General features: G+C 43.9%; 1 protein-coding gene across 1 annotated transcript in view; it reads right to left on the bottom strand.

Moving 5' to 3' along the window:
* The window catches only part of LOC138253708 (uncharacterized), a 309,351-nt gene that overhangs the window by 116,296 nt on the left and 166,671 nt on the right, over positions 1 to 26,384 (bottom strand). Inside the window, exon 6 of the mRNA XM_069205800.1 lies at positions 8,944 to 8,989. Coding sequence (XP_069061901.1) covers positions 8,944 to 8,989 — 46 coding nt within the window. The remainder of the gene's footprint in view (positions 1 to 8,943; positions 8,990 to 26,384) is intronic.

The following is a 26,384-nucleotide window of genomic DNA, read 5'->3' as shown; positions in this document are numbered from 1 at the left end:
TTATATCCCAACTTACATGAGATGATCACAATGTACATGCACACTTGCACACTGTGCCAGCAGTATTCACCAGCAGGTAATATCCTCCACCATTCCAAGGCCAAAGGGCTCTTCAAGGCCCTAGACCTTGACAATGTAGACATGATTGAAAAATGCAATAATTACTGTTACCTCATTGTTGGTGTCTGCCCATTATCAAGATGGATCGAATGTGGACCCTGTGTCTATTGTGATGCCAAGTCTGCTGCTAATTTTCTGGTCCACCAGGAGATACCCTGTTTTGTCATTTTCAAGGAGATCAGATCCGACAATGGAACACACTTCGTTAATAACATTTTTCCCAACCTCACCATGATGCTCAGCATAACACAAACTCTTCCATGTCTATCACACCCAAAGCAACGGAATTGTTTAGTGCCTTAACAGCCTCCTGAAAAATAAAATAAGCAAACTGTGTTCATCATTACACAAGAAATGGCTTTACTGCCTACCAGTAGCTCTGTTTTATCTGAGGAACACCCCTAGTTCCAATCATCACTAAGTCCACATTAGATAGTAACAGGCAGGATAAGGAACACTACTGTCCCAGAGACATGAAAGTAATTGCAAATTGAGACTGCGTCTGAAGTTGTATAAACTGAAATGACTGTTTACATGGCAGAGCTAACAAAATCTGTGCAGTTCTTCTCTAGACAGGTTGCACATTCATCAGACAAGAGAACATCCTGAAGACTGACGACACCACTGGGCACCCCTGTCTACATCAGGGACTTTGGCCCTCATTCTAACTCTGGCGGGCGGCGGTTGCCGAATGGAGCCGGCGGTGTTGCAGGTGTGCGACGGGTGCTGTTGCACCCGTCGCGCTTTTCACTGTCTGCTAGGCAGACAGTGAAAAGCAGGCTGGGGCCCTGTTAGGGGTCCCCTGCACTGCCCATGCCAGTGGCATGGGCAGTGCAGGGGCCCCCAGGACACCCGTTCCCGCCAGCCTCTTCCTGGCGGTGTAAACTGCCAGAAACAGGCTGGCGGGAAGGGGGTCGGAATCCCCAGGGCAGCTGCCCTGGCGGATTCGCCCAGCCGGGGCAAAAACGGCGGGAAACCGCCGGCCCCGGTTTTCCGACCGCGGCTTTACCGCTGCGGTCGGAATGGGCTTTGAAGCACCGCCAGCCTGTTGGCGGTGCTTCCGTCGTTCGGCGCCCTGGCGGTCCAAGAACGCCAGGGTCAGAATGACCCCCTTTGTCAGGAAGTGAAAGGATCCTAATTTCCAATCAATCATAACATTTATAAAGCGCACTATGTACCCGTCAGGGTTTCGAGGCACTGTGGGGGGGGGGGGTGGGGGGAGGGGTGGGGGGGGAAAGGAGAGGTGCTGCTAGCGTTCGTAGAGCCAAGTCTTGAGGAGTCTCCTGAAGGTGAGGAGGTCCTGGGTCTGACGTAGCGAGGTGGGGAGAGAGTTCCAGGTCTTGGCGGCGAGGAAGGAGAAGGATCTGCCGCCAGAGGTCTTGCGCTGGATTCGGGGGACGATGGCGAGGGCGAGGTGGGCAGAGTGGAGTTGACGTGTGGGGACGTAGAAGCTGAGTCTGTTGTTGAGGTAGGTGGGCCCGGTGTCGTGTAGAGCCCTGTGAGTGTGGGTGAGGAGTTTGAAGGTGATCCTTTTTTCCACGGGGAGCCAGTGGAGGTCCTTCAGGTGCGGGGAGATGTGGCATCGGCGGGGTATGTCGAGGATCAGGCAGGCGGATGCGTTCTGGATGCGCTGGAGTCGTTTGATGTCTTTTGTTGGGATGCCTGTGTAGAGTGCGTTGCCGTATTCAAGTCTGCTAATGACGAGGGCTTGGGTTACCGTCTTTCTGGTTCCTGTTGGAATCCACTTGAAGATTCTACGGAGCATTCGGAGGGTGATGAAACAGGAAGAGGAGACGGCGTTGACCTGTTTGGACATGGTGAGAGCGGAGTCGAGGATGAATCCGAGGTTTCTTGCGTGGTTGGCTGGGGTGGGTGGTGGTCCGAGGGCAGTGGGCCACCAGGAGTCGTTCCAGGCCGAGGGGGTGCGTCCGAGGATGAGGACTTCCGTCTTGTCGGAGTTGAGCTTCAATCGGCTGTTGTTCATCCACTCGGCGATGGCTTTTAGTCCCTCGTGGAGGTTGGTTTTGGCGGTGAGAGGGTCTTTGGTCAGGGAGAGGACGAGCTGGGTGTCGTCGGCGTAGGAGATGATGCTGAGGTTGTGTTGACGGGCCACTTTTGCGAGGGGGGCCATGTAGACGTTGAACAACGTTGGGCTGAGAGAGGAGCCTTGGGGGACGCCGCAGATGAGGTTGGTGGCTTTGGAGCGGAAAGGGGAGAGCCGGACTCTCTGGGTTCTGTCGGAGAGGAAGGATGAGATCCAGTTGAGGGCTTTGTCTTGGATGCCGGCTTCGTGGAGGCGGGTCAGTAGGGTGCGGTGGCAGACTGTGTCGAAAGCGGCTGATAGGTCGAGGAGGATGAGGGCTGAGGTTTCGCCGTTGTCCATTTGTTGTCTGATGTCATCAGTGGCGGCGAGGAGTGCGGTCTCGGTGCTGTGGTTTCGTCTGAATCCAGATTGGGAGGGGTCTAGGATGGAGTTGTCTTCTAGGTAGTGGGCGAGCTGGGTGTTGACGATCTTCTCGATGACTTTCGCTGGGAAAGGGAGGAGAGAGATCGGTCGGAAGTTTTTGAGATCGTTGGGGTCAGCCTTGGGTTTCTTGAGGAGGGGTTGGATTTCTGCGTGCTTCCAGCTGTTCGGAAAGGTGGCTGTGTTGAAGGAGAGGTTGATGATCTTGCGGAGTTTGGGGGCGATGGTGGTGTTGGCTTTGTTGAAAACGTGATGTGGGCATGGGTCCGTGGGAGAGCCTGAGTGGATGGAATTCATGGTTGTTAGGGTTTCGGCGTCGTCCACTTGGGTCCAGGTGGTGAGGCGGCAGTCATGGGCGGAGTCGTCAGGGGTGGGGTCTGGCGGAGGTGCGGTGTTGAAGCTGTTGTGGATGGCTGCGATTTTCTGGTGGAAGAAGGTGGAGAGGTCGTCGCAGAGTTTCTGGGAGGGTGGGACGTCGTTGATGTTGGCGTTCGGGTTGGAGAGTTCCTTCACGATGCTGAAGAGTTCTTTGCAATCGTGGGCGTTGTTGTTGAGGCGTTCGGTGAAGTGAGCGCGCTTGGCGAGTCGGATCCGTTGGTGGTGATCACGGTTGGCGTCTTTGAGGGTGGCGAGGTTGTCGGGTGTGCGCTCGAGGATCCATTTCTTCTTGAGCTTCTGGCAGGTGCGTTTGGAGGTGGTCAGTTCTTCCGTGAACCAGGCTGTTTTTTTCTTTCCTTGGTTGATGGTGGGTTTCATGAGTGGAGCTAAGGTGTTGGTGCAGTCGAGGATCCATTGATGGAGGTTGGTGGCGGCGGCGCTCGGGTCGGAGGAGTCGAGTGGAGGGTTTTTAGCGAGGGAGCTGGTTAGTTGGTCTTCGGTGACTTTTCTCCAGCGGCGGTGAGGCGGTAGAGGGATGCGGTGGTGTTCGGTGTTTCTCTTGAAGGAAAAGTGGACGCAGTGATGGTCGGTCCAGTGGAGTTCGGAGGTGTGGCTGAAGGAGATGTGGTTGCTTGAGGTGAAGAGGGGGTCAAGCGTGTGACCGGCGATGTGGGTGGGAGTGTTGACCAGTTGGCGGAGTCCGAAGTTGAGGAGGTTGGTGGTCAGCGAAACGGTGTTGGCGTCGTTGTTGTTTTCCAGGTGGAAGTTTAGGTCTCCCAGGAGGATGTAGTCTGGAGATGCGAGGGCGTGGGTGCTTACGAGGTCGGAGATGGTGTCGCTGAAGGGGGCTCTTGGTCCTGGAGGGCGGTATATGTGGGTTCCTCTGAGGGTCGTGTTGGGGTCCGTGTGGATCTGGAAGTGGAGGTGTTCGGCTGTCGTGAGAGCGTCGTCCGGGTGGGTGTGAATCTTGAGGGTAGACTTGTGGGCGATGGCTATTCCTCCGCCGACTCCGTTGGTTCGATCTCTTCTGGTGATCTTGTATCCGTCCTGTATGGCGATGGCGATGTCAGGGGCCGAAGAGTCGTTCCACCAGGTTTCGGTCAGGAAGGCCACGTCTGGGGCGGTGGTGTCGAGCAAGTCCCAGAGTTCGATGGCGTGTTTTCGTGCGGAGCGTGTGTTGAGGAGGATGCAGTGCAGGTGGTTTGTGCTGGTTGCTGCTGGCTTCGTTGTTCTGTTGCAGGAGAAGTTGCAGGTGCGGCAGGAGAAAGGTCCTTTGGTGTGCTTCGGGGTGGCCAGGAAGCACTCTGTGGAGGGGCCAGGGTTGAGTGCGCGGAGTTCGTTGGTAGAGTATCGGAGGCAGGGGTTGCGGGGGTCGTGAGGACCAGGGGGGGTGGCGCTGAGCGCGGTCCAGGCGCGGATGGGCGCGGATGGGCGCAGACGGGCTTGCCTCTGGCGCGCCTCCGGCGCGGACGCACAGCGCCAGCCATTAAGAAGGGAGGGGGGAGGGAGGAGCAGCTGGGAGGCGGGAGGCGGGAGGGAGCGGCGAATGGGGGCGCGAGGGGGGCGGGCCGCAGGGAGGCAGCGGCTGGGAGCGGAGAGCGAGGGGGAGCGCACAAGGGGCGAAAACACGCAATAACAAGGCCAAAAAGTCGGGCACAAATATAACAACAGTTAAACTTTGAAACCAGTCACAGAAATACACTAAAGGCACAGTATACAATCGGGGAAAACAGCAATCAGAGGGGCACAACGGGGGCAGATGCGCAGGAGGTGAGGCGCTTGAGACCAGTAAAAGCGCACTTACTGGACGGCGCAAAGTGGCACAATTAGAAGGGGCACGTCGGGGGCAGAAGCGCAAGAGGCAAGGCGCTGAAAAACAGAAAACCACTTACAGGAGGGCGGAATACATGGCACACGGGTCAAGAGAAGCCTCGAACACGCTAGCAGCAGCGTGGGCGGGGGTCAGAGGCAGGAGACAGCAGGTTGGTGCTGCGGTCGTGGGGGGCGAGCTCCGGACCTAAAAACAGGTCAGAGGTCGCTCACTCGCGACGCGCAGCGCCAGCCATTAAGAAGGGAGGGGGAGGGAGGAGCAGCTGGGAGGCGGGAGGGAGCGGCGAATGGGGGCGCGAGGGGGGCGGGGCCGCAGGGAGGCAGCGGCTGGGAGCGGAGAGCGAGGGGGAGCGCACAAGGGGCGAAAACACACAATAACAAGGCCAAAAAGTCGGGCACAAATATAACAACAGTTAAACTTTGAAACCAGTCACAGAAATACACTAAAGGCACAGTATACAATCGGGGAAAACAGCAATCAGAGGGGCACAACGAGGGCAGATGCGCAGGAGGCGAGGCGCTTGAGACCAGTAAAAGCGCACTTACTGGACGGTGCAAAGTGGCACAATCAGAAGGGGCACGTCGGGGGCAGAAGCGCAAGAGGCAAGGCGCTGAAAAACAGAAAACCACTTACAGGACGGCGGAATACACGGCACACGGGTCAAGAGTCCAAGGACCCTTCCTTGTTACTGAAAGCACAGATGCTGATGTGAAGTTCTAAGACCACAAAACATGTGTCCGTCTGACAGATGTCCACCTGGACCCATCTATGCCACCCACATCTTCAGACACCAAGCAGAAAAAAAAGAGGGTGGATAACAGGAAAAACAGCCAGAGTAAAGACCCCCTCTGCTGCTCTAATGAGGGAAAATACGTATTCCAAGTTGTGTATTTCATATTTGTTTTCCTCCTCAGTGTACTACTCCTGATGCTTTTAGTCCTTGTGTATTTCTCTTTCTTTTTTCTAACACCAACTATTATATGCACACTCAAATGCTGACAATGATATTGACCATCACCCTTTTCACACTGCGTTCTTTGAGAATGTGTGGTACCAGCACAAGCATAGTATAGGCACATCTATGTGCAATACTACGTATGTATGCTACGTATGCTCCCTTATCGCCCATGCCTCTGCAGTAGATAAATGCATTACCCTAAAGATGTATCCCCAAACGTTACACACTGCCAATTGCACCTCTTTTTATGTAGAATAAAAGCACATTTGCAACCAACACACGTTAGCCTCATTACTGTATGAGTTAGCACAACTATGCTTGATACCACCAATGAAGTACTACAGATTGACAGAAAGAAATCAAACATCAAAATTGCAGCCATTCAGTATGATGAAAGCAGATCATAAAGGAGATTGGCCAAAACAGGGAAAATTTATATTAGACCAGGGCATTTTAGGGATTACTCATCTGCCGGCTGAATGTGCTAACTACAAGGCTAAACCGCTACCCCCGACTGCGTATGCAGACAAGGTCTCAGGATCACAGAATCAGTATCTGCCCACAACAAATGGCATACTGGGGCCGAGTTCACATGTGGAGCAATATCATTATAGACTGGTACCAAGTCAGACAGTCCTTTAAGATTTGACATCTCGACATTACAGAACCATCCCATGAGCCGTCCAACAACCTTGTTGCATCATCACCGGGAGAAAAGCCTTGTAGAATACTTTGGCACTACGATTGGGAAAACGTCTCACAGGAGTATAGACTAATGATTCCCAGCTGTTCTTTGGAAGTACCCTACCATTTTTTCAGGTGAAAGCAACTGCTAGACTGTTGCAGATCACTAGGTGTAATTGATGAAAGCCATCAGTGCAACAGAACATGGTTACAACTTCGTTAAGGAAAAACTTTGAGCCATCAGACTGTTGGAAATGCAGCACAGATATGTGCTGGACTTGATGACGGCCACGGAGGGGGGTTTCAAGGGCTCGGCCCGTGTATAGGCTCTTGGAGCCTAGCCAGATCCTCAACTTATCTGTCACTTGGCTCTCCCTGTTAACTTATTGGCTCCCCCACCTCTATACTGCATTTCACTCTTTCTAGTCACTGTAGCATGAGTGATAGATAATGACACCACAAGTGTGTCTTGCATTTCTAAGTGATGTTGCTTTGAAAAGACAGGTATGGCATTTGGGGATATTTGAAGTTAATATTTCCAGTGCAATGCAGGAGGTGTGATTAAGGGCAGGATAAGAAACATCATGTAGAGACCTTCACAGATCTAAGTCCCCAGGCCCCATGCCAACCTTTCAGGTTAGAAATAGCATCAAACCTATGTAATCAGTGACAGACCTATATGGAAATAGATATGAAAGGAAAGGCAGTGAGCTAAGCAGAAACTGGCATGCCACATTTCACTTCAGTTTTGGTGGGTGAAGCAGAAACTGGAAGGTCACATTTTACTTCAGTTTCAGGAGACTTGCCAGAACATCTGTGGTTGGTGCAGATGAGCCACTGTACCAAATAGGTCAAAAATAGGTCACCACAACTTTAATCTGTTAGGGGTAGGACGAAGATGCACCAATAACATAAGTGCCCGTCTCCCCTCTAAAGCACTGTGGTTTTCTCACACCCCAGCTCAAGAACATGTACACAGGATGATACATCAGGTGTATCATCCTGCCTTAGAACATACTGACCAACATGTCCATGCTTCTGCAGAAACAACAAGGTCAGATAGCTTTGCTCAATTAGCATTTAGCAAGATAGAATCATGCGCTGTGCGGTCACATAAACATATTTTTGCTTTGCTTGAATTCTAAGAAAAAGAACCCACATGGGGGATTTGTACTTCTCTTAGTTTTAAAATGTAATGAACACTCTTGAACCTGTTAGCTTGAGGTGTGCATCTGCCCACGAAGAGAACATGCTTGATGCACACCTGGCTGGAGGGATACTCACTTTGAACCACACATCCCGGTCCATGCTAAAGGTCGGATAGCTAGGACCAATCAAGTTTCAGCACACCGTGATCACACGCTGCCAGGCCCACATATACACTCTTCATTTTATGGTAAGTGCACCGTAAGGAGGGGAAATTATGTGCTTTTGTTTCTCAGAATAGCTATCATGTTTCTGAAATTTGACATATATACTTTTGTGATTCTTATTTCCTGATGTCTATAGCTGTTTTTGATTAAACCTATATTACTTTACCAATACTGTCTTTTTCTTTCTCAGATTTTTCTCTAACACATGTATCCTCACATCTGTTACAAACTCTAAGAAGTCTATATCTGGCTTGTGTGCATTAAAAGTAACTTTGTAAACATTGCCACATTGTCACTGTTGCTTAATCATTACCTACTGCTCACCAATATTTTGACATCTAAATCTTCATTACTCTTAGATCTACTCGTCCTTGACCCAGTCCTTAACCATGAGGTTTAGTTACTAATTCCAGGTCAAAAAACAAAACAGGTTATACTGGGGAGTCTATTCCCCTAGTTCCCAGTGGATGGAAGTGGGGCTGGTAGCATTTCCTGTTTTATTTCCTGGCCTGGGATTGATAACTAGACCTCATGGTTAAGGATTGGGACGAGGGATGCAGGAGTAATGAACTTTAAACAAAGCCAGTGCGTGAAAACAGAAGCTCATCTTTGTTTTGAGCTTGAGCAACTGTTCATGATACAGCCCCAAGTTGTGAAGTACAGAACTGGATCTGTATCAGAGCACGTGTGCTGACTTGGAACACAGATGATCGCCTGTTTTCGTAATATTACATTGTCTCGAATTAATACATTTAACTCAAAATGCCCCCATGTAACATCATGAAACTGTAGATAGCACTGCTCTGAAACAGTTAATAGCTCAGTACAGAGGAATGCAGGAGGCTGGATAAAGGTGTGCCTCTCCTTCCGCCAGCCTGCTCGGCTTCACACATCCAACAGACCATGCAGCAATTTATCGCTGGAGCATGGAAAACCGTCTTTGAACCTAGCACGAAATGCCAGACTTACACCTCACCAAAGAGATTAATCAACAACCCAAAATGCACACATCCTATACCGATCATTTAAGTGGTATTGCGAGTCGAGGCTTATGTTTTTTCAAACAGCAATGTTTCATTACAAATATATTATCTAAAGAAAATGCCATGATCAGCTACAAATACTTCTTTCATACCTGTACATGCGGACGGTGTCTGCTGTTGTCCATGTATGGGTCATCTCTAAATGAAATTTAGAAAGATTTAAAATATCATTAGGATGAGTTATAGACACCTGAAGACATACACATTTACAAAAATCGTTATTCCTGCAAAACTACAGTAGGAACATAGTATTTATTTTATAATAGGGCAGTAACTGACAAAGAATATCACAGCTGGTATAGATGTATATATCACATGCCTGCTGAAGTTCATAAACAGAATAACAAGCATTGGCAAAGCCAAAAGGTCTCACCTATGTGAGATCTTTTAGCTTTGACAATGTATTTTTAGACATTTTGCACAGCAGCACGACCTGATGTGCAATATGTCTTAAAATCAAGGAGAAAAAGAGCTATTACATAGGCAGCATTGACCGTGCCATAGTGTGTTTTTTAAAGCCATGTTGCACAGCAGCCTGTGTTGCTGTGCAATATGTTGACAAAACATGGCATGGTAGCAACATGCGGGAGGTGTGAGGGAAGGATGGTAGGAGCAGCAACAATGGGAGGAAGAAAAGCAAAACAAGGAAGGATCAATGGAGGATGGAGGGAACACCAAATGGGTGCAGCAACAGGGAGAAGGGATTGGTGGGACAGGAAAGAAAATATAACACCTCCATCACAGTGCGAGCAGTGGATGGACAATAATTAAGTTCATTCAATCAGTACTTGCTCTCTGCTCCACAAGAAGGAATGGAAGTGAAGCTTGACCTGCGATGGCCAATTTGGAGCCAGCAAAGAAGAGTGCGGCTTCCTGGAGATCGAGTTGAAAAAATAAACTACACAACCATGACAATTCAGGTCCTTCATGAACAGATTCAAATACAGGCAAGGCTGAGATATCTTGAGAGAGCAGTTCTACTTTCACAGAGCACATTTCACTTAAAGAAAATTCTGAAGGAGTGTTCACCATGGAAGATGGCAGCACAATGAGAATGATGTGATGTGACCGTATTGCAAGGTCTGACCAGCAGAGAACATTTTTAGCATCTCAAGTGAAGGGCTGCAAACAAAGTACATTTCAAACAAAACAGCTAAGAGAGGAAGAAGGTAACCTGCTGATAACCACTCAATGCTCCTTGTCAGTGTTACTTCACTCATGGGACTTGTGTACACTGCAAGACACTGGCGGTTAGTGTAGCAGTGTTCTTGAAGGGTGGATTATGAGCAGGGCCTGGACTGAGCTTCTCCCAATTAATTATGTTGAGGCATAAGAGCCTAACAGATGCAGAGACATACAGCTGACTCGGCAGTCAGCAAAGTTGGCAGTAAAATCAATGTCTCAGGGATCTTTCCATTAACAGCCATAGCTCATGAGGTAGACAATGACACATTTCTTTCTGCAGAAAAGGCACCCACTTTTAACAAAGTTGGCAGCTAACAAACCAATATAAATAGTGGGTTTCAGATGAGGTCTAAGAATGGCACATCCTAGGACCCTAAGCAGAAGGGGAGGTGAGTGAACAAGCTATTGCAGCCATTCACTATGAGGAAATCTTTGCACCCGATAATAAGAACTGCTCATTGTTGCAGGTAACAATGTAGCATATACATTTAACTAATGAAGGAGGCTCTTGTGAATGGCTCTGCTAGTGACAAAAAAGCTCATAAACCTAAAGTTAAAAACAGCAAGGTGGCTTTAGGGACAAGGACAGATCTGCTTTTGCTCCCCGCTCTACACACAGCCCTGCACCAGCCTTTCTTCTCTCTGCTGTCAGCATTGCCAACATGAACATTAGAGGATTGTTAGAGAATATTGGGACTGAAATTATTGATCAGACTGGTGTAAATGCTCCTTTCCAAGCTCAAGGTTCGGCGGTTGGCCCCATAACACAAGTTGGTGTGTCTTATCACAATTCATTTCTCCCAGCTTCTAAAGTCACTGAAAAGGACTGAAGTATGAAAATAGCGCTTATTGAAATGTCAAAAAGCAAACATTGCAGTGCCACAATAAGCTGTCCTATGAACAGCCAATTTAAAAACACAAACTGTAGATTTCCAAACAGATGTCACACATCAACACTTGCATTTATGAGATCAAGGAACGTACTAGCAGGTTAGAAGCAATCGCGTCTCACGGGTCATAAAGGGGGCGGGCGGCTTAGGGGATTTTTTTTTTAAATACACTTACCTTCCCGCGCCGCGTTGCCACATCATGCTGCTCCTCTCCTGCAGGCTCCAAGCCTGCCCTGCGCCAATCCCAGTGTCAGGATTGGCTGGGTGCACCCACCCAGGGAGCTTCCAGGCAGACTGGGAGCCTGTGCAGGCTCTCTCCAACCCAGCAACTGTGTTGCCGGGCTAGAGAAAGCCTACTGGGCCTTTATGTTTGTCCAGCCCGCGATAGCTGGCCAAACATACATGCGCACTTCTCGTCACTCCATGGCCCTACCCCTTTCACAAGAAAGGGGCAATAAACTTGGTTTATTGTCCCTTCCTTGTGAAAGGTTTGCCACTTCTGCTGCTATGGTGGGGGAGGGGAGGGAGAGGGGAGCCGCCACTGGTTAGAAGACTAAACAAATTACTGCAAAACAGGTTTTGACAGAACTGAAGAGAACCAGTGAGATTTTAGCCAAAATGTGAGACACAGAAAATCAAATGCACCGCAGCAATCAGCAATGAAGAAAGCTGGTGATGGTCCATGGGGCTTCATTGTTCGATTATTTCAGAGATCACGTCAGAATCTAAAAGAGTGGGACATAAGCTGCCAGCTACAACAAGCACATTCCTTTCCAGATATTCAAAAGGAAACATGTCCATCAGCAATCCTAATATGCTCAGGTGGCATAGATATATATTTTTTTATTTTACAATTGCTTTGTCATGCAGTTCACCCCTCAAATCTGGACAAGGGTGGTGCACACACCTTCCTGATCCTCTCAAACTTTTGTCATTGGACAGTCGAACATCGCTGGTAGATATGAACATTTACTCCACAATTTCAGTGAGTAGGAGCCAACCTCTTCTTTCAGGAAAAAGCCTATCTGAAAGGCTTAAAAGGCTTGCACACTTACATGTGCACCTCAATGGAACAGACCAGAGGACTGGTGGATGTACAGGACAAAAGTGGCTTGTAAGACAATTAACAAGCCTCTCACAAATGAACCTTATTAATACCAAGTATTCTAAATTATGTACCTTTAAAGCTATCTGCCCTTCTTGCCTTTTTATTAACTTTCTCAGTGGGGTTCAGGTTCACATGACTGATTTAGCACTCCCTTTTGGATTCCTTGAAACACTACCACAATCTTTTAGAGACCTTCTTAGTGTAGACAGAGATTGAGAGCAATATAATCTCCTCATGGGCGAACAGGGTTAAAGAAGGGAAAAGGTGAGTTGTGTGCTTTGGATTTATGGGCCATGCATAAAAGAAACGAAAGACACATTCCTACAGAGGTAATATAATTGACTTTAAGATGCCAGGGTAGACTCCATAACATCCAGGGCAAACAGGCAACTTAAAATGAGATAAGAATTCTCACCTGGAATATGAATGGTCTCTGTTTTTGCAATAAACTCTGCATGGTGCATGAAGAACTTAGGTACTTAGCACCTGATGTTTTGTGCCTTTAGGAGACAAATTCATCCAGACATGACAAGGGAAAGCTGGGTCGATTGGGATACCAGTCTGGTAGCTGCTACACAACAAGAAACTCTGGCTAGGGGGATTCTGCTACTAGTTAAGGAGGGAGTTGTCCAATTACCAGGTTTTCACAAGGTTGTCAAACTTGACGGATATACCATCAGCCATATGGCGATTTCCACAGGCTATTATGGAATCATAATACTGCAGAAAGGGTATTCGTCACGTTTGTAAAAGGAGTAACCCCATTTGCCAAACAATAAATCAGGCCCTTAATGCCAAATACAATTTGTAAGATACATGCCTCAAATACAGACCATCACACAATGTTTAAGCAATTATTACTTGAATTAGCTACCTGTACTGGCCCATTTCTAGTATGTAACAATATCAATCTCAGTAATGATCCAAGAAGGGACTCTTCAAATTCAACCTTTCGATTAAGACAGTCTTGTACTGCTCTTTTACTTATCAAGTTCTCATTAGGACTACTAGATACTTGGTGGCATTCTCATGACACATGCTTTGGATTCACCTACTTGGTCAAACATAAATCGTATTCTACTAGAAATGTTTTCTTAGTGTCACAGAACCTCTCTCCATATACACCCACCTGTAGTATCTGATAGTAACTCTTAATGTTGCACATATCTGAAAGATGTATTCATTTGAATATAGGACATTTGATAGAAACCTGTTAATGGATTCCATGTATCAAGTTTAAAAAACAAAAATAATCACAGGTTACGTGCAAATTAACAAAAACCTAGCTTTAATAAGGGAGACAACTTTGTCCTTTACAATAACTAGGGGCAAGTAGGACAGGTTCACCCATGAACAGCAAGCACATCACTAATAAAAATACAAAGTGAACTTGAGTGCTTTTTATGTAACCATACTCAAATATTAGCCCTATAACTGTTCACGAACCTGCTTACTACTACTAAAATATAACTAAAAACAGTTAAGGTATAAATCAGTGCGCACTGACCAACAAACATGTTTGAAATAACTCAAGAACAATCAAAGTGACACTCTTTGGAAACACCAATTAGAAGCAAGAGATCTAAAGAGCAATAAATTACCTCCCTTTGGGGAAAGTGACAAGTCCAGATTTTATCCTGTAGACTTTTTCAAGATTATTTTTCAACTCTTGTTCTCTCCTATTGACTCTCTTTAGTTCGTTGTGTAATAATGGATATGAAGTCCCTCTCTCCTGAAAGAAAACTAACATGGTATTGTTCCTTAAGATTCCCTCAACTGCAGCTCCTACTGGCCTATATCACTGATTAACTCTGATAACAAATTTGTTATACGATTCTTGCAGATAGACTCTTACCATGGTTTGGGCAGTGGGTGGACACTATGCACAATGGCTCTGTAGCTCAGAAGGACACCATACATTGTACAAAGCTGGGTCATCCCATTGTGTTACCCAGTATTTTCACAGCACAGGGTAAGGCTGAAGGGATGACTCTCCTCGATGCAAAAAAGGGATTTAATTGGGTAACATTGCCATTCTCATGCATTTTTTGGACCATTTTAGGACTAGACCTTCATTGTTGTCCATGCGGGCAACAAAGTCAAACTCATTAAAAGAGTAAGACCACATTAACTGTCAGGCAGAAAGAGCTTGTGCTGATTTAAACAATTGTAGATTATGATGATCAGTTATAATGGTTACTGTATGTTGAGGCCTTAGCAATTGATAGTCTCCACTCTTCTAAATCCACCTTATTAACAAATGGTTCCCTGCCTGCACTCGAAGAACGTCAAGAATTACTCTCAGCAGGAGACAACTTCTTAGGAACAAATGCTGCTGGATGTAATTTTCCCGTCTCAACAGGGACATCTCTCCTCTTATTGCAACCTGAGATGTATAATTCTCCAATAAAAATGTTCACTAACTTCTGGGCAATGTGGAGTGGGTGCAGTAGCAAAACTACGCTTTGACAATTGAAGACCTTTTCAGCCTTGTCAATCCAAACAAACTGTGCCACTTTCTGTAGCAATTTGGTTATGGGAGAAAACGATTTAGGAGAAATAATTAATGAATCACCTCTAAACGTTTGCAAACTATAAGAAGCACTGGGGTTCCTTCACAGAACTAGGTGATTTTCACTCTATTTAAATGTTAATTCTCCTCTATGTGTCGATAAACGCGACTACACAGAATATTGGAACTACTCTGCAAATAGACACAACAATCAAATTCCTTACTGGGGCAAAATGAGTATGAGGTTGGTGTGCTGACTGTCGCCCCCACACCTCCCAGATCGATTACAAGGTTTCCACTGGGCTACCAGCAGAAACTTCAGATATCTGAGGTTTCCACCAGTCAGCCCAGTGGAAATCATGAGGCGGCATTGGCCTCGGCTTCTCATGGAGCCGTGGGAAATGCAGTCACACTGAGGGTGCCCCAGCACCCTCAGAATACACATAGTCTACAGCAGCAGACGCTGTGCATTCCGAGGGTGCTGGGCAGGGGAGACCCTCCACTGCCCACAACATGAGCCATGCAGGCCATCCACCCCCGTGGCCCCAAGCAGTTCCTTTCTGCCAGCCTTTTCATGGCAGGACAGCAAAATTAAAGGCTGGTGGAAAGGAGGCTCGTGATCAGCACTGCAGTGCTGAACTCAGAGCCGTCGTGGCTGACCATAACTTCAACCGCAGCCACAATGTCGGGAACCATGTTCCTGGCGGTGGCAATAGTCCACTGGAAGTCCAACCATTAAGGTCGTAATGTGTCAGATGGACCAACAGGAGTGCAGTGGTCCAACCGCTACTGCTAGTCTGGCAGGCTGAAGTCGGCCAGACTCATAATGAGGCTCTTAATGTCACCCAAATTTAGAATTCTTGATACAGTTGGGCAATGATTTTTTCCCACACTTGTCTGATATTGCAATAATTTTTTTATTTTCATGATTCAACTCACCTTACAGAGCTCGAAGAAAATTTAAGAGAACAATTTAACCAATCTATACTAGGATTATATTTGTGCAACTGGGAAAGACCCAAAATTATTTAAAATTTTGGGACATCTATTAAATCCCAGACAGGATTTGCTAAGGATGCAAGCAACGCAATGCAGAAAGGGAGGTTGCTGCTCTGTGTTGTATGAAAGGGAGAGAACAGCACTATTCAATATTTACAAAGATATGGTGCTGTTCAGCTCTCTACGTGTACAAGTACACTTTGGGCTGCCTAGTACCCACGCAGGAGCTCTTGAACCATGACACAAGTGTTCTTGCTTTAAGGCTGGGACAGTGTTTGTTCAGGAAGCTGTACTTTCAGGCACAAAAATAATCTTTTGAGGTGTATTCCTCTTTATATGTGTGCAGCATAATGCAGCTAACATACTAATAGGAAGTACATAAGAGAAACAGCCTCGGATAGGCACCGGTGGAGGTTTCTCCTTACAAGCATAAAGGTGTTGCCCCACTGCCCCCTCTGGGCTGTCACATAATGTACTGTTTATTATGCTCCTTATTTATTTTATTTTTTTAAATTACCTCATCCATGGCGCTGCTGTTTGGTCAGGGCATTGGGCATAGCCTATCTGATTGGCAGGCTAGGGATAAACTCAAGTGAGTGTGTCGGGTTGGATAGATCACTTACTGTGTCCAGGCCTGCATGCACACTTCTGCCCCTTGAACTTGTGTTGTATTAGGCAGAGAAAGGGAAGGCAGCACTACCACCTAGTCTTCAACGGAGGGCTGTCTGTACCTGGCTCTAGCCAATCCTTGTGAGGCTCTCATTCTGTTTACTACTATAAACAGCCTGTTAGCAGTGCAAGGACTGGCTGTGATGTGATTATCTTCAGGCGGTGTGTGCAGAGGCGGGCATATTAAAGACCATAGCCAATCATTGTGTGGCTTCATCTCAAGCCACACAGTGATTGGCCATCTTTCGTCCCTTTGCCCATGAGGGAGGACTCTCCCCTGCAGTTCCGTCAGTCTATTTATACAAGCGTGTAGGAAGGTCAGCTGCCAAGTCAGATACTGAGGGTGAGCTGGGTGTTATGAGGGCTCACACATTGGTACTATATGGCATAGCAGGAAGTCTGTGACATTGCAGTCCTTGTTGTAAAACGCACCTTGCTGTGGCAGTGGAAGAAATGCCGTGGCAGTTGAAACAGGCTCATCCTTGCTTTCGGAGTTTTTACAGATTGTAAAAATCTGGGTTTCAGACATATTGGTTATTTATATGATTGTGTTTGAAATGATGGCTAGAGGGGACTCTGGCACACAGGTGAGGCATCGGACTGTGCTACAGACAACCAGCCTTTCTGCTGCTGGTGTGAAGTTATATAGTGGAATGGTGAAAAGAAAAGATTTCAGTTTTCTGGTCTTTTGTCTTAAAAAATGTCAAGGCGTTGGTTAATAGACCTCCTTTGGTAAGATGGTTGCTGATTAAATGATTTATATGTGCAGGCTCCGCTTGTCAGGCGGATGCACCAACTGTTTGTTGATGTGCTGGATGCGAGAGCTGGTTTAAAGAACCAGATACAGGTACAGTTGAAGACTGACAGTTTAAGTAGTTCTGCTATTTAATTTTTCCCTCATATACTTGAGAATCTCAGCGGACTAGGGTCAGGGTTAAGTGTGACGGGTAAAACCAGTGGCATAACTTTAAGTGATGCCCCCATGCAAAATGTGATTAGGGGTCCCTGAGCCTCTCAAATCTCACATAAACCCATAGGCCTTGGAGTGTAGAGAGCCACTCTGAAGGATTAGGTCCCCCTGGGAGGTTGGGACCCTTGCATCATAGGGGGCTGTGTTATGCCCCTGAGAGAAGCTGGACACCATGTATGTATGTTTGTTAGATGGAGTAGGCAGAACTAAAGTGCCCAGAAGCCCTCCTCCGGACTCTGTCCATCTCACTCCTTTGAGTGGCACTAGATGACATCCCAAAGCCAGGTATAGGACGCCCACCACTGCCCGAAAGACAGCTCTTCAAATAATCTAAGGCATAGCCTTGAAACTGTGCGCCGGACGATTTGATCCCCCTCACTCAAAAGTGGAAATGCTCGCTGTAATTAAAAGCATTTGTTTCTGGAGTTATGTGAGCCAAGCATTTTGGTTCTAAAATAATCCTTTTGCTGCCCAACACATGGGAGCTGAGCACACCCCTCTATGTAACGATCATTAAAGCGGTTTCAGATCCACTTCGCAGACCCACCTTCGAGAGTACCTTTAGGGAGACAGCCTTTTAAATGTTCTCTCCTCCACAGCAGCTTGCAGCTTTCCTTGACTGCATCTGCACAGGATACTTTCAAGCAGTGGAGGAGCCCTGTGGTCTTTTTATATTCCCTAATGTGTGGCAGCACTTGGTGAGGGGTCGGAGCAAGTGTGTGCCCTCTAGAGACATTTAAATTGTGTTGTGCCTAACGCAGAAAGGTGTTTGTTACTTTCCACTTCACCACTTTTACAATCTACCAGCCGCCACTGGGCTAGAAATATGGATGTCCCTCAAAATGCCTGGTGGATGCACAGGAACCCCAGTACTCCACTCATGTAACACCTGGGTGATGCAATATAATGCAAGGCAGCGCTATGCGCTGCAGTTTGTCACTTTTGTTTTTACAAAGCCAGGCTAATCCATGCAAATAGAATTTTACATGGCTTAGTAAAATCCTAGAATAGATTTTGCAACCAGGTTGTGCCAAAAAAGTGACACAACCCATCGTCAAAATGTTTGGAGGCCTTTCCAGTCCATTCACTCAGGCAAAATTATTTAAATGTATGGTTTAATAAGGACTGCTCAAAGGCCAAGTCTGCTTTAAAAACAGCTATTATGACCAGCTCTCAAGGGGTGATTCAATCAGCTAGACGTACTCATAAGAAGATCACAATACAAGCAAAGAAAAATTGGGAAGACTCAATTTGGCAGAATTTGCTTGATGCAACTAAACTTACTGATAACATGACATTCTGGAAACTATTGTCTAAAAGACAAAGAGGGAGCAAGAGCAATATAAGCAATCATATTCAACCTGAGAGTTGGGTGAATTATTTTACTAAACTTATGCTAATTGTTGTAATTTTTCAACCTATGATCCAGTTTCTCCGCTGTTGGTTAGAACGAGATATTCGCCGGATATACCAGCACTGGATATCTGTACTTTTGAAGATCCAATTACTTTTACTCTAGAGGAAACTACAGCAGCAATTAATTATTTAAAATATGGTAAAGCGCAGGGTCAGGATAAGATTCCGGGAGATTTATACAAATCAGAACCAATAATATTGTCCTGGTATATAGATCTGATTTCGAATAAAATTGCAGCGGGGGTCCAATACTGAGTACTTGGAAAGGTGCTGAAATAATTCCTATTTACAAAAAGGGCGATGTAAGTTCCCCAGCCAATTACAGACCTATCAGCCTTATTGATAATTTACAGAAAAGTTTTGCTAAACAGCTTTTGGAAAGGCTACTAAGTTGGGTACAAGATTTTCAGGTGTTATCTCCTTTACAGCGGGTTTTCGGCCAAAAACCAGTACGATAGATCATGTTTTTAGGCTGATGCTCTTATATTGGAAATATGTAGTCCTTGCCAAGCAATATCTATATGTTGTTTTTGTGGACCTTCGATCTGCTTTCGATATGGTCCCCAGAGAAACAATATGGGGTGTGTTACACAGAATGGGTACTCCTATCAATATAATTCATCTTTTACAATGGTTACATGAAAATACATATGCTCAGGTGAGATGGGGTAATCAGGGAGAGTTAACAGAACATATTCCCTTTCAGAGGGGGATTCGCCAGGGATGTGTCTTGGCTCCAACCTTATTTACTTTATTTATAAATGACATGGTAAAAATGTTTGTCTTCTTGTCAGAATGATGCCCCCTCTCTAAATGCACAGAAAATCCCTATCCTACTTTTTGCAGACAATTCTCTTTTTATTTCTAAGACCCCAATGGGTCTACAGATTCTTATTGATAGGCTTAAATCATTCTGTGTAGATTATGGCCTGGAACTGAATGTTAGCAAAACCAAATAAATGGTGTCCAGTCCAGAATCAATTAGGAGATGTACCTTCATTTTGGATGGGATTCCCTTAAGTAAGGTTAGAGCAATAGACTATTTGGGCATGAGGATATCAAATAATCTACATTGGGAGGACCAGATTTGCAAAAGTGTGGGTCTTCTCCAGCATAAGGCGGGCGCTGTCCTGCGTTTCTAGAAAAGCTCTGTATCCAAAGCTGTATCTCCAGCTATCAAAATCTATCTGGCAAAGGCGTAGGGTGCTGAGATGTGGGGGTTCTGCAATAGTGAAAGATTATCTGTGGGCAAAAATAATTTTGCTAGGGATTTAATTGCGTCCCCACGTAGCATACCCCTGACTCCGGTGTTTCTGGATCTCTGGATTAATCGCATTGCTGATCTAACAGCTTTAAGACCCTTACTTTTTTGGATAAGTATTTGGACTACCCCTGAACTTGTCATATATAAGGACTCCCTTCTTGATTTACTAAAAAAGATTGAATGTAGTTTCCATTCTTTGGTTTAGACATGTGTCAAAATAGTTTCGCACTTTCGGGCTGGGAAGCTACAGGGAGAACCCCCAAAATTTAGTGAAAAACATAAATCTATTCTGAAAGCAGCTTATTGGTCCCATGTAAGAAATAATCTCATCTGCTGTAAATCATATGGTCGGTTGACCAATCTATTCATTGACTTCAAGTGGTATCCTCAGTATGAACCCTATTTAGATTTTATACCTGACTTACTGGGGAAGAGTTTCTATGCTCGTTTTCAGTTCGGGTGCTTACCGTTGCTGTCTATAACAGGTAGTTGGGGATCACTTTCAACTTCTGATTTATGCTCTGCCTGTTGTGACAGTATGGAATCTGTTGAACATTTTATGTTTTTCTGTCTGGCATACTCCATTCCCCAGTCAAATTCATACAACTTGCCACACTGCTTTAAGGATTTTAAGAAGTGACACTTCCAATTTCTTAATCCTTGCGGTTAGCAAGTTCCTTGTGGCCGCCTGGCATATATGAACTTGTTTTCTTAAAAAAACATTTTCAAATATTTTGTACATAAGTATGTTACAGGTACGAAGTGGGAGGTTTTATATTTTATTGCAATAGTTGAATGTCTTTTAATTTTGTATATGTTTTAACTTTTCTACGAGCTTAAATTGTTTTATGGTTGCTTTGATGGTTATGTTGACCAAATAAAGCTTGTTTGTTTGTTATTTAAATGCATTTATGCAATTGATTACTGCCACTAGATTTTCGAAGGAAGGTTCGTTTAAATTTTAAGGGTGTATAGATTTTGTAGAATAGTCAAGATATTTATGCTTATAAAGGATCTTTATATGCCTTACCCCAGCAAAACATATGATTTAAATTAGATCATCAATGTTGATGATATAAGGAAGATGGTCACTCAGGAGTCCTTGGAAAATTCCAAAATGGATGACGAGTAGAAATTTTTCCAAACTGCAAACGTGTAATCAAGAATGGCTGAGTAACAACTCAACAGTCTGCTCATCATGGCAAGCAGAAGTATGTGGTGTTTCTACCACACCCTGCAGAATTATTCAATGAAGAAAGGTAGGGTAGAGTTTCAATCTAGTGTTTTAGAGGACGGGAGCAATCATGTGGCACTATAACTCAATGTATATACATAAGTAATTTGACTATAGACAATGGTTATTCAGCAATTGTCTTTCTTTATTTAGTTTGAGATGTAGTAATAAATCATGAGCCATTTTTGGAATTTGATCTGCATGCTTTAAGTTAAAAACTAACAGTAGTGCTGAATTCCTTTCTTTACTTTTAATTTGGAATTTCTAATGTGATTTGTTTGGGGTATGTATTAGCCAAACAGCCCACTTCCACAATTTAGACCAGGGGTTACTCTGACATTTGACTAAAAACAAGTTGGTACTTTTCCCATCTTAATAGAGGGACTGGATACTCCTGAAATGTTTTATTTGCCAAATCAGTAGCGGATTTGAAAGTTGGGCTTACAGTACACTCCTTATAGATATTATGAAAGTTGTTGGCATTTGGCATTTTCAACTGATAGATGCCTTACTTTTGACTGAGCCTTTTGCGATAAAGACTTAAGCCATCACTGATTTCATTTTCCCTGAGTACTGAATGTAAAGAGTTCATCTGTGCTATTGGTGGTTGAAGTGAAATAACTGGAGGAGTGCCATGGTTTCTGTGACTCAATCTAACAAGAGAAGTCAATGTTGAATTTATTACATCTAATGAAGCAGGACCCACAGGCTTAAGAGCAATGTCTCCAAAATAGTTTTCTTTAGAATCCAGAATTAAACATCAAGAATCACAGTTTGCTTGTTTAAATGTAAAACAATCAAGCAAGCCATGAGAGTAGAATTCTAAACTGATTTTGGTAAAAAAAAAGTGAGAATGAGCAGTTAGGTAGGGAATATGTATACATCCAAGTCATTTTTATTAAGAGGTCAAGTGGGCTACAGTGTCAGATAATGTGGCACACTGACTCCTTTTCCTGCATAATTTAGGTAAGGTAGATTCAAAGACAAACGCACCCCCCCCCCCTCAGGAACTACTGCCATACCTTTTTGTAACTGATGCTGCAATTCAAGTCTCCCATGTGGAGTACAAGACAGGATTCATGGTTTGCAGGGCATTTCTGGTTATCAGCTTTTTCCAAGGGTGTTCCAAACATAGGTCCATACGCTGGAGATGTTTTGGCTGGATCAACCTGTTGGGTCAATTTAAGAGATCCAACAGGTTCCTGGATGTCCAGTGGTGACAAATAACAAACAGCACAAGGGCAGTAGACTGTGTGCCCATCAAGAGTGCCGCCATGCTGCATCAAAATCATCCCGCAATTTATACCACCACAGGGTAGGACCACCAAAATTGGGTTTCTGAGACCATACTTCACTGAAATGGGGGCTTGAGAGCAGCTCCAAGCAAAAAGGGCACCCACAAAGTGCAGTTAAAAGAGATAATAGTAAGCAGCAAGGCTCACTGAAAAAGCAGAACGACCATGCAATTGGTGCTTTGTTTTTGAGTGGTTTCTGGGTCCAGGCCAGCTGTCCTTTCATTATTTACCCCTTGCTCTCTTTTTACATAAGTTGATCAACACTACAAATATTCCTTGTTTATATTCCTCTACAGCCTGGTGGGAGTTCTGAAAGCTTGTTTTAATTTACCTTTGAATCTTATATGAGGCCAAATTCTGTGCATTTTTAAATTCATAATCACTTCCACCAAACTTTCCTCAGACCCAGTGTATGGATAACACATAATTATTTTTTCTTTACTTTGTTTTGAGGTTTTTCAATGTTGTTCCCTATTTTGTTAATGGATGCCACAGCATAGTGTTGTAAATTACTGAAAAACATTTTCCTTTTCTAGGCCTTCCGGGAGCTGCATTATTCCATTAGTTTTCCTGAGATGCTTTTAAGAGCGTAAAGCCTGCCTTCAAGTAGCTTAAAGTCAACACGTCCTTCTTTGTTGTTTACTTCATCCATTTTCTATGCAGAGTCTTTAGGGTGACCCTCAATGCGCATTCCCCTTTGGAGAGGCCCTCCACCTTCTGCAATGATTTGTCATTCTGAGATGGTATTTGTGATTCCTGGTCATTATTTTTGGCAAAAAAATATCGATTTTTGAAGTTCACAGCGTCTTTTCGTCTTTTAGTTGACATGTTAAGGTGTCCTACACCTCCAAATTATTCTCTGTCTCAAATTCACTTTCCTCTGGGACATCCTTCAATGTTACCTTAAATACATGGGCCCAGATTTAAGAGGGCCTAGCACCTCATAGTGCTTCCTTGCGCCACATTAGTGTCATTAGCAATACCATTATCTCCACAGTTTTTACCCACAATACAAAGGCAATGGTGGGGGTGGTTGGGTTCAATCCAGGAGCCTTCACATTCCCAGACCATTAAACATAAGCTTTTCGGGAGGTTACTGACCTGGTTTGAATTTGGAGGGCTAGATGGTGGGGTTTTAAATCTCAAAAGGCTTGTTAAAACCTTATTTCAAAAGATGTGAGGAACTTTTTTTTTTCTCAAAGACACAGCAATTATCACCTTCCAGTCATTATTTGATCCCTTACCATCTGTGAAGGTCCTTAAAGTAATTCAGAGTTCTCTTAAGGAATGGATCAAGACTGACCACTGTTTTCCTGTTTGCAAATTCTTCACTGTCATCTTTACATGTAATTTCCAGGTCACAGACTTTCAAGGAAAGAGGAACAATTTGTTATCATGTGCTGACTGAGCTCACATGTACCTAAGGACGAGTTAATAATAAACGCATTCCACTAAACTTTAAAAGGGTATGGGTCTTTCACAGTATAAGAGATCACCATGCAAAACTTGCAGATCAGTCAAGACAGACTATATGTCACAGCACACCATGAGACCTGTAATGGTGGTAGCCATCTTGGGTTCATGCAATATAAATTCCTTGTGTTTCCTAGTTATATTTGCTAGGCAATCAAAATAGTTACTTGACTCAGTGAGACACTTGTTGCCTGAGTTTGAAATTCTAAGCACAGTGCTTGGAAGTATTCAAAAACTTACTGGATTCAGAAAACCACTCTGGATACAAAACCAATTACTCAGAAAAAGACTTCATTTATGAATCACTGAAAATAGTTATGAATATAGGAATAAGTATTGTAGTGCAGGTATTTCCTTGCATCCATAAATAGAGATTTCAGTTGTGCGCAGTCTCAGAGTTTTAACCAGCTACGCAGGGTAGGAAATACAAAGATTGTCACAAAGTACATCCTATGTCATATTAGGGATAGTGAACAGGAAATACTCACAGTTACTTCTTGTTTTAGATATCAGTGCTTCTTTTATGAAGAGTGAGTCCAACTATGAAGCTATCCAGTGTCTAATTCTGGTGTTCTACCTTTTAACTGTATAAAAAATATTGTGAGTCTTTAATAACATTACACTATTATCACAATGTCACAAGTATTGGGGATAATATACCATGGCTCAGAATATGTCTTAATTTTTTGACATTGTAAATATTATTGTGTTTTAACTACTTTATATAATATCATTTTTGCTATTTATTATTGTTAATATAAAAATCATTAATTTTATTTGTTTTATTTTAATTTGTAGTATGTGTGTTATTTAATATTTAGGAACTGCTTGTAAGTTCTTCAGGAGAATTTAATGCAAAGTGTTTTTAAATGTTTTATTCTTATAACATTTTCAAATGTTATGTTTGTAAAAATATGTTTAATTCTAAATGTTTTATATCATTTTTGAAATTGTGTTAAATTTTTTTTTGAAAAATATGTTAAGAATATAATTTTCAAAAATCTTTTAAAACTGTTAAAGCAATAATTTGTTATTACATTGATTTTTATATGTTTATAGTTTTCAACGTAATTTATTGTTTAAAATATATTTATAATATATAAATATTGTTTAACATATTATTTATATTTAATGTAAATGTAGTTTGTATTATTTTCTGAAAATATAATTTAGGCTATTGTTTAATTGTTTTAATATTTATAACCATCATTAAAGTGGTACTGTTGCTGTGGATTGTTTAAACAATGTTTCTATTTCTTTAATTTAAGAGTTTTTATTCATTTTTTTCCAATGTTTTGTTTAAATGTGATGCTATTTGCTATTGTGTGCATTTTGAAACATGGTTGATACATGTGTATCTCACAGAATCCAATTTGATCAACAAAGTCTCTACCTATGGAGAGATTAAAATACCCCAAAGCCCAACACGTTCTCAGTGTGGATGCTTGGAGTGGAAATAGTAAACCTAATCCCTCTAAAGCCATACACTTTACCGAAAATTATAGGGTTTGGAGTAGGGTTAATAAATCTACAACTCTAGGTCCCACACTTCCCACAATGGGGTTAAGTTTGTAGGGCGCAAAATAAATCTACCTGCCCCACCCCCCAACAAAGTCCAACTTATTTTAAAAGTGATTACATTTGGAGTGGGAATAGTAAATGTAAATCCTTCAGAATCAAACATTTTCTCTAATGTACCAAGTTTGGATTGACAAAAGTAAATCTGACAACGCCTCAAACAGTGCTCAATGTGGCTAAGTTTGGAGTGGAAATAGGACATTGAAACCCCTCCCTCACCCAAAAGCCTAACACTTTCCCCAATGCGGTTAAGTTGGGAGTAGTAATAGTAAATATACCCCTTCAAACTTCAACACTCTACATTGTTGCTATATTTGCAGTGGTAATGAAAAATATAAACACTAATTTCCATAACAACAATTTCCACAAAGGTTGGAGTGGGAATAGCCAATCTAACCACTCCAAAATCCAACTCTTTCTGCAATGTAGATATGTTTGGCATGGGTATAGTAAATCAAAACACCACCCTCCAAAGTTCAATGCTTTTCCCAATCTGGCTAAATTTGGAGTGGGAATGGCACATCTAGCCCATCCCCAAGTCCAGCACTTTCCCCAATATGGTTAAGTTTAGAGTTGGAACAGAAAATATAACCCCAACCTCCAAAGTCAAACACTTTCTCCAATGTCACTCAGTCTGAAGTGGGACTAGTAAATTCAGCAACCCCAAAGTCCAATGCTTTCACAAATGTGGTTACTAGTAAATCTATTTACCCACCATCCCCCAAGTCCAATGCCTTCCTGAATGAGGCTAAGTTTAGAGTGGGAATAGCTAGTCTTTCCCCTTCCCAAAGTCCAACATTTCCCTCAATATGTTAAGTTTAGAGTTGGAATGCATAACATCTAAAATCCCTCCCCACCAAAGTCAACCACTTTCCCAGAATGGTTAGGTTTGGAGTGGGAATAGGAAAACTACTCCCCTTAAACATGAACAGTTTATACA

This window comes from Pleurodeles waltl, chromosome 1_2 (genome assembly GCF_031143425.1).
Source record: "Pleurodeles waltl isolate 20211129_DDA chromosome 1_2, aPleWal1.hap1.20221129, whole genome shotgun sequence".
NCBI lineage: Eukaryota > Metazoa > Chordata > Amphibia > Caudata > Salamandridae > Pleurodeles > Pleurodeles waltl.
The sequence above is the reverse complement of the archived record's forward strand: the minus strand, read 5'-3'. Positions and strand labels throughout refer to the sequence as shown.